Source organism: Acinonyx jubatus, chromosome X (assembly GCF_027475565.1).
Source record: "Acinonyx jubatus isolate Ajub_Pintada_27869175 chromosome X, VMU_Ajub_asm_v1.0, whole genome shotgun sequence".
In the NCBI taxonomy this organism is placed as follows: Eukaryota; Metazoa; Chordata; class Mammalia; order Carnivora; family Felidae; genus Acinonyx; species Acinonyx jubatus.
The window spans coordinates 31,887,355-31,902,038 of record NC_069389.1 but is presented as its reverse complement, the minus strand read 5'-3'; the positions used below and the strand labels follow the sequence as shown (position 1 = coordinate 31,902,038).

The following is a 14,684-nucleotide window of genomic DNA, read 5'->3' as shown; positions in this document are numbered from 1 at the left end:
TGAAACACATGCAACGGATCAAATACCACCGTCAACATTGATTCTTTTCATACCTAAAGTATGAGCTCTCATTTACACTAGTGCATTTGTTTTCTTCTTTGAGATAAAAAAGTGCATCTGCGAATATAGTTAAACAGATTGCTTTAGAAAAGAATTAGAGAATGACTCTAAATGAAGATTCCTGGCACTTTTCTATGCATGTTAATGCATGCACTCTGCATATCAATGACAAAACCAAAAAGAAGGCTCACTTGTTTTCTTCTTCCAGACATATTAGGATTCTTTCTAGCTCCCCTCTTTCCTCACTCCCTAAGGAAATCAACATCTGGGGAGGACTACTAGGCTGGACAGGGGTTGGGGGTGGGGTGGGGGGTGGATTCCTGGCTCAAACTTTGGTAGTACCACTGGATTAACAAATGGTCACCATCTCTAGAAAACAAAATCAAAGATACTGTATCCCCACCCCCACCCTTATTTATTTTGCTTTGCAGATCAGAAACTCTGCAGTGGATTTAAAAATAGAAACACTGATTAGCTTTTGATAATTCAACAGATCTTTTTTTCTTGCTTTTAAAGACAATTTAAACTGTTAAAATGTAATCTATTGTCATATTGGTGACAGTTCAAAGTGTTTCTTGCTCATATTTTCCAATGAACTTGATTGGTCTATTCACATGGGTAAATAAAAGAATCAGATGGACAATGAGATATATCTACAGACAAACAATAGTTGATAAATATTAAAACGTATATTAAGGGCTCTATAATGCTTTTTACTGTCAAGTCTGTCAAACTATTCACCAACCCCATGCTATTCTTGGTATTTACTAGGGGAAAAAAAACACAAGAAATTGCAGTTAGTCTTTAAGATAGTACAGTAAATATGTTCTTAGTGGGAGGGGACAGGCACTGTAACCTTCTCCCAAACAGAAAGTACTGTTTCAGTAATCCATTTGAACTTTTAAAACTCATGGAGGCAGTTGTAATAACTGAACTGCAGATAAATGATTACCTCATTCAATTACTGTTTGGATAGAAAAACAAACAAAAAAATTTGAAAAGAAACATTAGGGGCACCTGGGTGGCTCAGTTAGCTAAGCGTCCAACTCCTGGTTTTGGCTCAGGTCATGGTCTCACATTTTGTGAGTTCGAGCCCCACATCGGGCTCCACACTGACAGGGCGGAGCCTGCTTGGGATTCTCTCTCTCCATCTCTCTCTCTCTTTGCCTCTCCTCTGCTCGGTCTCTCTGTGTCTCTCAAAATGAATAAACTTAAAAAAATAATTAAAAAAAAACATTAATGTGACTGTTTAAAAGGAGACCAAATAACTGATTCCTTAGAGCACTAGTTTTGAGAGATAATGGATCAAAAGGCTTATATTGTGGAAGGCAGCTGCAACTTTTCCTGGAAACTAAGAATTCTTTAATACAGAGGACTAAATTATTTTCTAAATGCATTGATCCAAGCTCCTAAAATGTCTGCTTACTTCTAAGATATAAGGACTTCATTCTCTGTTCTTAATGGAAGGATAAAGCTCTTTGTTTCTCCTTAAAGATCATTGAGATGGTGCTTTAAAATTCTCCCTACACAGAGATTAGTCAAATATTTATGAAAAAAGTCTCCCTGGTTTAAATTATTTTGGTCTACGAAGCCAGATAATCTGCTTCAACCACTTCATTTTACACATGAGAAAATGTACAAAAAGGTAAAGGAAACAGCTCTAGATTGTCTATTATTTAAAAAATGTGTATGCTTAGAAAGGGGGGACAAAGGTCATTTCCTATCAGTATATACAAGCTGATCTCAGAACTCTTGTGGATCTCCAACTTGCTTCAGAGTGCTAGAAGCTCTGATATCCACATAAGCAAGAACTGTATAGGACAATGCCCAGGTACCAAATCTTGAACTGAATTCTGTGCTGATCTAATGACAACCATAAGAAGATACAAGTGAATACCTCAAATTACTGTGATAAATACATACTTATATATCCTCTGATGGCCCCTGTTCCCCCTTCCATTTTTTTTTTTTTTTGCATTACATGTTCTTCCTACCATTAGATTCTATGACATACATGCACTGCATGGACTGATAAGTGCTGGTCAATATATAACTAAACTAACAAAAATGAAAAAACAGAAAAACTTATCAGCTTCTCAAACCTCATTAGCATGAAACTCATGTAATATGTTTTGCTCATGGCAACTTATTGCTCTCACAAGAGTTGGTGGAAATGGACATATATTTATTAGACATATGTTTATGTAGTTAGAGGAGAAAAAAACAGTCAATCCTCTGCACTGGCTTTTTTTTTATGTCATGCTGATGCCAGGGGGAGTGTGGTGGGAGTATGGAGAGCACCAGTCTCCTGTCCTTGACCCTGGAGCAGTAGCACCATAACTTTAAAAGGCCCCCAAAGGGATGCTGTTATTAGTGGTGGGCCTGTCCTGCTCACCTTATCCAGCCTGGCAAGGTTGAGTATACTTATCAGACAAAATAGACTTTAAGTTTAAAACTCTCTAGAGACAAATAAAGTCATTGTATAATAATTAAAGTGGCAATTCAATAGGACAATATAATAATTATAAATATATAGGCACCCAATTTCAGAGCAGCCAAATATATAAAGCAAATATTGACAGATCTAAAAGCAGAAATTGATAGCAGTATAATAATAGTAGGGGACATTAGTGCCTCACTTACAATAGAACAGAAAAGCAATCATGAACTGATTTGAGATCATTATAGACTAAACAGACATAACAGGTATATATAGTAGTTACCACCCAAGAGTAGAAGAACATGCATTCTTCTCAAGTGCACACAAAACATTCTCCCGGAGAGACTACATATTAGGTCACAAAACAAGGGTTAATGAATTTAAGAACCCAAATAGCCAAAGCAATCCTGAGAAAGAAGAACAAAACTGGAGCCATCACAATTCCGGATTTCAAAATATACTGCAAAGCTGTAGCAATCAAAATGTATGGTACTAGCATAAAAATAGACATATAGACCAAAGAAACTCTAGAATAGAGAACCTAGAAATAAATCCATACATCTAGGATCAACTGATCTTTGACAAGGGTGCCAAGAACACACGATGGGGAAAAGAGAGGCTCTTCAATAAATGGTGCTGAGAAAATAGGATATAGACATGCAGAAGAATGAAATTATCTCATACCATATTAAAAAAATCTAATCAAAATGGATTAAGTCCTAAACATAGGACCTGATACTATAAAACTAATAGAAGAAAGCATACAGAAAAGGTTCTTGACATTAGGCTGCGCAATTATTTTTTGGATATGTTGGCAAAAGCACAGGCAACAAAAGCAAAAGTAGACACGTGAGGTTGAATCGAACAAAAAAGCTTCTGCAAAACAAAAGAAACAATCAACATAGTGAAAAGGCAACCTGAAGAGTGGTTGAAAATATTTTCAAGCCATATATCTGAGAAGGATTAATATCCAAAATATATAAGTAATTCAAACAAACCAATAGCAAAACAAAACAACACACTTTGATTAAAAAGTGGACAAAAGACCTGAATTTCTGCAAAGAAGACATACGAATGGCCAACAGGTATAAAAGAGTGCTCAACTTCACTAATTATCAGGGACATGCAAATCAAAACCACAATGAGATACCACCTCACACTTGAAAATGGCTTTCATCAGAAAGATAAAAGATAACAAGTGTGGGTGAGGATGTGGAGAAAACGGAACCCTTATGCACTGTTAGTGGGAATGTAAATTGGTACAGCCACTATGGAAAACAGTATGGAAATTCCTCAAAATATTACAAATAGAACCACATTATGATCCAGCAATCTCACTCTACAATATAAATCCAAAGGAAATGAAATCATGGGTATATTGAGATACATTCACTCCCATGTTTGTTGCTGCATTATTCACAATAGCCGAGATACGGAAACAGAGGTGCCTGGGTGGCTCAGTTGGTTAAGTTTCTGACTCTTAGTTTTGGCTCAGGTCATGATCTTGCAGCTTGTGAGTTCGAGCCCCGTGTCAGGCTCTGAGCTGACAGTATGGAGCCTGTTTGAGTTTCTCTCTCTCTTTCTGCCCCTCCCTGCTCACGTGCTATCTTTCTCTCTCTCTCAAAAATAATAAACTTAAAAAAAAAGATATGGAAACAAATTACATGTTCACCCACAGATGAATCAAGGTAACGTGAGACACACACACACTCAGAAATATTATTTAGCCTTAAAAAAGAAGAAAATCCTGCTTTTTGCAACAACGTGGATGAACCTGGAGAATGTTATACTAAGTGAAATAAGCCAGATGCAGAAAAACAAGTACTGCATGATTTCACTTTCATAGAGAATCTAAAATAAACTCCTAGAAGCAGAGAGTACTGTAGTGCTGATTGTCAGAGGCTGGGGGGAGGAGGAAGTGGGAAGCTTGTTGGAGTACAAAGTTTCAGTTATTTAAGATAAGTTCAGGAGATATAATGTACAACACTGTGAATATAGTTAACAATATCATATTGTATATTTGAAATTTGGGGTCCCCAGGTGGCTCATTTGGTTAAGCATCCAACTTCGGCTCAGCTCATGATCTCCTGGTTCGTGAGTTTGAGCCCCGTGTTGGACTCTGTACTGACAGCTTGGATCCTAGAGCCTAATTCAGATTCTGTGTCTCCCTCTCTCTCTGCCCCTCCCCCACTCGTGCTCTGCCTCTCTGTGTCTCTCAAAAATGAATAAATGTAAAAAATTTTTTTAACAATATCATATTGTATATTTGAAATTTGCTAAGAGGGTAGATCTTAAGCGTTCTCAACACACACAAGAAAAGAAGATGATAACTGTGTGAGGTGCTGGATATGTTAATTAGCTTGACTGTGCTGATTGTTTTACAGTATAAATGTGTAACAATTCACTAAGTCATACACCTTAAATATATAAAATTTTAAATTGTCAATTATATTTCAATGAAGCTGGGGAAATACGAGTAATGAATTTCAAAAGACTGAATAGAAAAAATAAAAACCTGTACATAATTGTTTATAGCAACATTATTCATAATAAAAAAGTGGACACAACCCAAATGTTCAATTGATTAATGAATATAGTATATCCACACAAATTATTTGCAATAAAAAGAAACAAAGTACCCAGCATATGCTATAATATGGATGACACATGAAAACAGTATGCTAAATAAAAGAAGCTAATAAAAAAGGACCACATATTCTATGATTCCATTTATATCAAATGTCCACAATCAGCAGATCTAAAGAGACAGAACGTAGATCAGTGGTTGCTTAGGGCTGGGATGGCTGGAGTTGCTCAAGTGTCATCTGAATGTCATATGACAAAGTGGGAAGATACAGAACTTTTAAAGGTATTTGAGTATCAGAATTTGTCCCATTTCTGGCCATAAACTTAAGTGAACTTACTAATCATCTTTATTTTCTCATCTGAAAATGTCACTTTGCCCCTGCATTTAAGTGGAGATTGTCTGCCAGTGATTCACACTGCAGTAAACAAAACAAAACAAGCAATTATCTCTAGACTTAGACCATGTTCCTATTTTCTTGCTCACATTTTTATTTCCTAGTTTCACACTTCAGCTTTGGATACCAACCTTAGTTTACCCTAGTTGTACTGCTCCATTTAATTCCATTTCATTGATGTGTAATCTTCGCCTATACCAGTCAATACTTATTCAGAAAAGATTTACCTCAAAGATGAAATGTGGGCACAACTTTTGAAGTAATTGATATGAAAAAGCTGATTTCATTGGCAAAGAAATAAGGGGAATTTCATTATTGGGAAAACAGAGTAATTATACTTTTAATTGCAGCAGTTTGAGGATCCAGCACAGAACTTAACAAATGTGTGGTAAATAGAGGAATAAATAACCAAATGGATTTAAACAAAGACGTATTATCAGGCCATAACTGAGGAATGATATCTAATCTGTGATTTTTGTATTGGAGAATTTTGGTGATGACAAAAGAAAAGCTATGTTAGATCAGAATTATAAATAGCAATGTGGTATGGTGAAGAGTTTGGTATTCATGTTGTATATTTCAAAATGGATGTATATCATAAGCATTAGGAGAAAAACTGAATGGTATAAAATTTCAGGAAGAATATAAATTTCAATAATGTCAGTATGATCCAAAATATTTAAAAAATTTTAATGTTTATTTATTTATAATGACAGAGAAAGAGAGAGAGAGAATTCCATGTAAGCTCCACACTGTCAGTGCAGAGCCTGACATGGGGCTCAATCTCCTGAACCATGAAATCATGACCTGAGCCGAAATCAAGAGTCAGATGCTTAACTAAGTGAGCCACCCAGGTGCCCCATGATCCACAATTTTTAATGATTAAGATCAGTGATAAGAATATGATAAGGTATTTGATGGTTAAGAATTCTTTGGGTAACTTTTGAGAGGGCAGCTTCCCAAATTCATGGAGACAAAGCAAAAAGAAAGAAAGAAAGAAACAAAGAAAGAAAGAAAGAAAGAAAAAGAGAAAGAAAGAAAGAAAGATAAAATTTCCTCTGGCCAAGATAGAGAAAAAGGGTCTAGATTTACCTGTTGAAACAACCAAAAAAAAAGGGGAGGGGTGCAGAAATATAAGACAATAGTTTGTAAGACACTGGACATTAGGCAGTAGAGATCCATCCCTGAGAGATGGAAAACAAATGAGATGAGCCCTATGGTTACCCCAGATTACATTTAATAGATTTCTAGGCCATGGTTCAGGGAGGGGGAGTCTAGGCAGAGGCCACCATTCACTCTAAATTTAAGAGATTAAGCTAAGAGACATTGGGGAACAAAATGGGTAGACTTTTTAAGACCAGAAAGTAGAATTTTATGCAGAGAGAAAACTTCAGAAACTTTCAGACCCCAACCCCACCCCCATCCTAATTGTTCAACTGATTATTGATCTGCTCATGCTCATGAAGAAGTTACCTAATGCCAGGAAATGAATTACCTAAAAAGATTATAAGTAACAATGCCTGGCATGTATACCAGGCCTAGGATAGTGACTGTTCCTGCCAGCGAGACTGGAAAGCCTCAATATTCACAGGCACTAGTTGTGTACATGGAAGAGTAGGGAATAATTTGCCATAGATTGAACACTGCTCTGTTTCTGCCTATTAAATCTGAAAAAGAACCCAAAATGATCAGACATTTCCAAGCAATTTAACAGCTTATAGAAACAAGTTTCAAAAATATTTACATAATTACAAAACAATCCAGCACCCACCTGGGTAAATTTTATTATTTTTGGCATCCAGCAATTACTAGAGTGGAAGAGGCAGTAACATGCTTCTATAATTAAGAGATGAACCAGTCAATCAAAACCAACCCAGAATTGATACAGATGTTAAAATTATCAGGAAAAGACCTTAAAACAGTTTTAATGTCTATATTTCTAATTTTCAAAAAATTAAGTAGAGACATGAAAAAACAAACTAAACCAAACTTCTAGAGATAAGAATTTCAAAGTGTAAGATGGAAGCTATATTGTAAGGCATTCATGACAGATCAGATATTACAGAAAAAAAGATTACTGTACATTAAGACCTAGCAAGAGAAATGACCTGAAATGCATCACAAAGGAAAAAAAAACACAACATTTAAATGAGTACAGCATCAGTGAGTTGTATGAAACTTCAAGTAATATAATATGTGGAATATTGGAATCTACAAAGAAGAGAAGAAAAAAGCAAGGCAGAAAACACATCTGGAGAAATTAGGGCAATTTCCTTGCAAATTTGATGGAAACTATAAACACACAAATTCAGGATGTTCAACAAGTCACAACCACAAGAAATACAAAAAAATGATACCATGGCACATAATAATCAATTTGCTCAAAAACAATGATAAAGAAAACATCTTGAAAGTAGCCAGAGGCGGGAAAAAGACACATTATGTACAAACCAAAATCAGAGTGACTTTATACCTATTGTCCAAAACAATGCAAATGAGAAAACAATGGAGCTGTCTTTTTTTTAAGTACTGAAAGAAAAAACCTATCATCCCAGAATTCTATACACAGAAAATACATCTTTAAAAATATCTCTGAAATGGGGCACCTGGGTGGGTCAGTTGAGTAAGTATCCAACTCTTGATATTCTTGGCTCAGGTGATCTCATGGTTGTGAGATGGGAGCCCTATGTTGGGCTCCATGCTGAGCCCCTCCCCCCAAATAAATAAACATTTATTTGCCCCTCCCCCCAAATAAATAAGTAAACATTAAAAAAATCTTAAAAAAAAACAAGGCAAAATAAGAAAAAATTCAAGCACATAAGAAAAGAACAATTTCTTCGCCAGCAGACATATGGTACACTATATTTTTGTTTTCCCTGAAGGAAAATGATACAATAGATATATTGATCTAAAGCAAGGAGTAAAGAACAATGAAGCTGACCATTACATGGGTAAATACTTTTAAAATGTTTATTTATTTTGAGAGATAAAGAGACAGAGAGCAAGTGAGAGTGAGGGAGGGACAGGGAGAGAGAGAGGGGGGGGAGAGAGAGAATCCCAAGTGGGCTCCATGCCTCTAGTGCAGAGTATGATGTAGGGCTTGATCTCCCTAACTACGAGACCATGACCTGAGCCAAAACCAAGAGTCAGACGCTTAACCAACTGAGCCACCCAGGAGCCCTGGTAAATATTTTTATGTTAAAATCTATTTAAGAGTGATATAGTCTTTAAGCCAAAGTAATTCAAAAAGTAGTGTGGAGGTTATAAAATATATAAAATTTAATGAATGTCCACATGCTGCAGGCTAACTATGTCTCACCCAAACTTATATGTGGAAACTTAATCTCCAATATAATGGTATTTGGGCATAAGACCTTTGGGAGGTGATTAAGTCTTGAGGGTGGGGCACTCATGAATGGGATTAATGTCCTTATAAAAGAGGCTTTAGAGAGATTCTTAAGTCTTTATGCCACGTGAGGACACAGGAAAAGATGGGTGTCTATGAACCAGGAAGTTGATTCTTACCAGATACTTAATCTGCCTGTATCCTGAACTTGGACTTCCCAGCTTGGAGAACTGTGAGAAATAGATTTCTGTTGTGTATAAGCCACCCAGTGCAGTATGTTCTGTTACAGCAACCTGAAAGGACTAAAAAATTGGTACCAAGAAGTAAGTTGCTGCTGTAACAAATACCTAAAAGTATGGAAGTAGCTTTGGAATTGGGTAATGAGTAGACGCTGGAAGAGTTTTGAGGTTCATGCTGGAAAAAGCATTGTAGATTGCCATGAACAGACCATTAAGGGTGACAAAACAACAGACCAAAGTCGGGAGAAGAAACCAATCAAAAAGAAAACAAAAAATAATGGGAAAAGTCAATGAAATTAAAAACTTTATTTAAGAAGGTCAATAAATTGTCTTATTCTGTACCCAGTCTGATTAGGAAGAAAAGGAAAAAAGAAGATACAAACTACAAAAATCAACAATGGAAGAGGTGACATTACCATAGATTCCACAGATACTAAAAGACAATAAGGAAATAGTATGGATACTTTATGACAATAATTTTGACAATATAAATAAAACAAACATATTGCTTGAAATATACAAACTAAAACTCCTTCAAGAAAAATCAGATAACCTAAATATCCCTATAGCTATTAGAGAAGCTGAATTTGCAATTAAGAAAAAAATCTTCCCACAAAGAAAATTTCAAGCCACATGGAAATCACTGTTATTTATTTATTTCTTTAATTTTTTTTTAACATTTACTCATTTTTGAGACAGAGAGAGACAGAGCATGAATGGGGGAAGGTCAGAGAGAGAGGGAGACACAGAATCCGAAACAGTCTCCAAGCTCTGAGCTGTCAGCACAGAGCCCGAAGCGGGGCTTGAACTCACGAACTGCGAGATCATGACCTGAGCCGAAGTCGGACACTCAACTGACTGAGCCACCCAGGCGCCCCTGTTATTTATTATTTTAGCAAACTTTACTTTAGAAAGTAAAAGCTGTATGAACATCTCAATGGGTGGAGAAAAAACATTTGACACAATCCACATATCTGAAACAAAGCATTTGTCACTAGGCCTCAGACCTCTAGGAATAAAAAGGAACTTAAACTGGAAAACAATACGTACAAAAAACCTAAAGCTAGCATCACATTTAATGGCTTTCCCCCTAAGATCAGAAATAATATAAAAATTGGGGCACCTGGGTGGCTCAGTTGGTAAAGCGCCCAACTTTGGATCAAGTCATGATCTCACGGTCTGTGAGTTCAAGACCCAGGTTGGGCTCTGTGCTGACATCTCAGAGTCTGGAGCCTGTTTCAGATTCTGTTCTCCCTCTCTCTCTGCCCCTCCCCCACTCATATCTGTCTCTCTCTCTCTCTGTCTCTCAAAAATGAATAATCAATATAAGTAGGTTCTAGCCAGTGCAATAAGGCCAGGAAAAAGTTTTTTCTGACTGGAAAGGAAGAAGTGAAACTATCTTTATTAAGAGATGACATGATTCTCAGTGTAGAAAATTCAATGGACTTTACAAAAAAGAAAAAGAAAAAAGCTACTAGATGGGGTGCCCAAGTGGCTCTGTGGGGTTAAGCATCTGACTCTTGGTTTTGGCTCAGGTCATGATCTCATGGTTCATGAGTTCTGCACTGTTAGTGCAGAGCCTGCTTAGGCTTATCTCTCTTTCCCTCTTTCTCTGCTCTTCCTGCATATTCTCTCTCTCTCTCAAAACAAAAAATAAACTTTAAAAAAAGCTACTAGAATTGATGTCAGTTTACAAAAGTTGCATGATACAAGATCAATACACAAAAATAAATTATTTTTGTATATAGTAACAATGAACATGGTGACTAAAAATTATAATACTAGTTACAGTAGTATCAAAAAACATAAAATATTAAGGAAAACTTAGAGAAAAAAGATGTGAAAGAACTATGCACTGACAAGTACAAAATATTGCTAAGATAAATGAAAGAATACATGTAAATGGAGAGATGGACTTTTTTCATGGGTCAGGAAACTCAATATTAGATATCAAAATTGATTTATTGATTCCACCAAATCCTAATCAAAATCCCAACAGGTTTTTTTATAGACACTGACAAACTGATTCTAAAATTCCTATAGAAATTCAAAAGACCTAGAATAGTCAAAACAACTTCGCAGAAGAAGAACGAACTTGAAGGACGAATACAATCTTATTTTTAGACTTATAAAATACAAGGTAATCAGCACAGTGTGGAATTGGTATACAGAGAAAGCAGTGAAGCAGCAAAGTGTCCAGAAATGAACTCACAGCAATATGAACAACTTACACCTACCAAATTACAAACGTAAATCAGTGGGGAAAAGCTTCTCTTTCAAAAAAAAAAAAAAATTCTGGTGGCTCAGTCACTTAAGCATCCAACTCTTGCTCTCAGCTCAGGTCATGGTCTCACAGTTTGTGGGTTTGAGCCCCACATCAGGCTCTGCACTAATGGCATGGAGCTTGTTTGGAATTTTGTCTCTTTCTCTCTAACCTGCAGGTCCCTAACCTGCTCAGGCAAATGTGTGTGCACTCTCTCTCTCTGTCTCCCCCCAAATAAATAAACTTAAAAAAAAAAAGATTCTTAAAAAAATTCTGGAACTATGGGATATCCACAGGCAAAAAATAAAAATAAAAAAATAAAAACTTGGATCCATATTTTGCATCACCTAAAAAAACTAAATTTAAGTAGAGGACAGATCTAAATGTAAAACCTAAGATTATAAAACTTAGCAGAATGAAAACCACCTTTATGACCTTTGCATAGGGAAAGTTTTCTTGGATACAATACAAAAAGAACAATCCATAAAAAAATAAACTGATACATTGGACCTCATCAAATGTCAAAACTCTGCTCTTTGAAAAACAGTTAAGACAATGAAAATGTATGCCATAGGTGGAGAGAAAAAATTGAGAGAAAAATTTACAAATCATATATTTGATAAAGGACTTACATTCAGAATGTACAAAGAACTCATAACTCAATGATATATAGCAATACAATTTAAAAATGTGTAAAAAATTTCAACAGACACTTCACCACAGGAGAGATAAATGGCAACTAGGCACATGAACAGATAGTCATTAGGGAAATGCAAATTAAAAGCACAGTGAGATACCACTATACACCTATCAGAATAGCCAAAATTAACATGGCTAATCATACCAAGTATTGGGCACCATGTGGACGAAGAGCAATTCTCATACACTATTGGAAGGAATATTAAACATCCCCTTGGGGAAAGTTAGGTGGTTTCCTAAAATGTTAAACAAACACCCATCACATGCTTCTGCTATTCCTCTCTGCTAAAGTTTACCCAGGAGAAATGAAATGATGTACAAAGATATGAACACAAATATTTGCGGCAGCTTTATTTGTAATACCCTCAAATTGGAATTAACCCACAGGCCCATTAAAAGGCGAATGGATTATTAAAGTGTGGAGTACGCCCACGTAACGGAATAGTACCCTTCAACAAAAAGGAATGAAGTTTCGGCACCCATCCCAGGAGAAAGCTGGTTGCCAGGAGGCAACTGCGTGGACCCCCCTCTGCGAAGAATCTGGGGGCGCCTGGCTACGAAGTCTCCTAGCAACTGGAAAACAAACCACTAAAGCTGGCGGTCGCCCAGGGGCTAGAGGTACCATGGAGAACAAGAAGTGGCTGTTAGCCCCAGGGCCACTGGAACCAATGCCCCTGGGCATGAACTGCAAGCCCTGGTACAAAGACAAATTACCTTCCAAGTGTTTTGCAAATCACAAGAAGAAGCTTCTGAAGTTCCCCACCTCCCTGGACAGCCGGAGGTGGATATTTGTGAAAGAGGGGCTGGATGACTTCAGAAGGGGGTGTCCACCTTGTAAAGGTCTGATCACTCGCAGCCCTAAGGAGGGCTTTCTCCCTGTGATTACTCACAGAGTTCCTCAACCTGCCCCAACAAAGAGTCATAAAAAGCTGACCAAGGAAGTAGACCTGTTTTCTACTCTCTCACCAGCCCAGCTAGCACGGAAGGCATTCTTAGAGGACATTGAGGCCCAACTGACTGAGCATCCCTTGGCTCTCGACCCAGATTTGGAGAAAGATCTACCTGCAGACCTTTTACTAAAGGTGCTGGAAGTGCTGGATCCTGACAGGAAGCTGGAGGCCACTTGGGCTTCTTGTAAGAACACTGAGAAAAGAAGGAAGTCTCCCACAAAGCGTTGTGAGAAATGTCCTGCCAAAGTTGAACTTCCCAAGAAGACTCCTGGGTCACATCCAGACAAAGTGCCTCCTGAAGAAAAGAAATCAAGCACAGATGATTTGCTCAAAATTCCTCCTCTTCAAAGAAAAGTACCAAGAGAAGTTCGTAAATTCTGCAAATGGGTTGCTACTTTAGGAGACTTGGGCATTGATGAAGAGTTCATCATGAAACTATTTGACCTTGGCTATGAGTGCAAACTAACCCGTAAACTGGTCTGCCTGAAGAAAGTAAACCAGGTTCCTATGGATCTAAAGAACAGGAAGGGGCTAGATGAGATGGAGGGCATAAGATTCTCCTTACAGGATAAAGATTGGGAGAAGAAACTCCAGCCACCAGAGAATCCTTATAAACCCAACTGGGTGAAAATGAGGTATGGAGCATGGTACCTGAAGCCCAAGTTGTGGAAAAAGCTAATAAATGATGAACCTTTGATTGACCCCAAGGTCCTACTTGAAGGTCAAGATGGTAGTTTTGGAAAGAAGGTTCCTGAAAAGGATATTATTGAAGATCTTTATGGAACAATTGCCTTTAAAGATTTCATTCAACTCAAGGGCTACAGGATGCCAGGCTTCCTTGAGAAGTTGTTTACCAGGAAGGGATGGAGCTATGATTCTGTTAAGACTCCTATAGAACGAGTAATGAAAATGCACCCAAATATAGAAGAAGATCCACATGAAGATGTTTAAACATTTTTCTACTTACTGCTTACTTTGTGATTTCTCTTTCATTCTAACATCAAGTAGAATTCATGATGAGTATTCCACTGTGCATGTGCAATTTTGATTCCACATCTGTCAATTTAACACCTAATGTCTATAAAGATTCCTCAATGACCTTCTGCTTGGGTTCATCAATATTTTTTTAACTATGAAATCAATATTCATATATACTCTTCTTACATTTTTATAGCATGGCGAATATTAGATCATTATATCATTTGTAAAAATAAAACTATAAAAGAATTACTTAACAAAATAACCTAGTTATGTCAACTACAATATGAAAGGAATTTCAAAATAAATGTGCCAAGTAAAAGAGACTTGTATAGTTTCATTTATATTAAAACTGTAAGGAAATAATTACGACAATTATTTTGTTAAGCAAAACTTAAAATTCACAGCCAAAATAATGTTAGCTTCATTTATACTAAAGTTGTTATCTCACTTGTCAGGATTGCATCAAGTCCCCAGACTAGATTGAAAACTATTCATAAAGGGGTGCCTGGGTGGCTCAGTCAGTTAAAGTGTCCAACTTCAGCTCAGGTCATGATCTTGCAGTTCGTGAGTTTGAGCCCCACATTGGGCTCTGTGCTGACAGCTCAGAGCCTGGGGCCTGCTTCAGATTCTGTGTCTCCCTCTCTCTCTCTGCCCCTCCCCTGCTTGTGCTCTCTCTGTCTCTCAAAAAATAAATAAATGTTAGAAAAACAATTTAAAACATTCAT

At 36.9% G+C, this 14,684-nt stretch overlaps 2 protein-coding genes across 2 annotated transcripts in view; one reads left to right on the top strand and one right to left on the bottom strand.

Moving 5' to 3' along the window:
* PRRG1 (proline rich and Gla domain 1) overlaps nt 1-14,684 on the bottom strand; it is a 306,130-nt gene that overhangs the window by 201,326 nt on the left and 90,120 nt on the right. The window lies entirely within an intron of this gene.
* On the top strand, nt 12,613-14,076 carry LOC106982007 (protein FAM47E-like). The gene has a single exon (XM_027054178.2). The coding sequence runs from the start codon at nt 12,652-12,654 to the stop codon at nt 13,927-13,929; it is 1,278 nt and encodes a 425-aa protein (XP_026909979.2). The 5' UTR covers nt 12,613-12,651; the 3' UTR covers nt 13,930-14,076.

Coding starts and splice junctions, on each gene's coding strand:
- LOC106982007 (XM_027054178.2), top strand. CDS start 12,652: ATGGAGAACAAGAAGTGGCTGTTAGCCCCAGGGCCACTGGAACCAATG.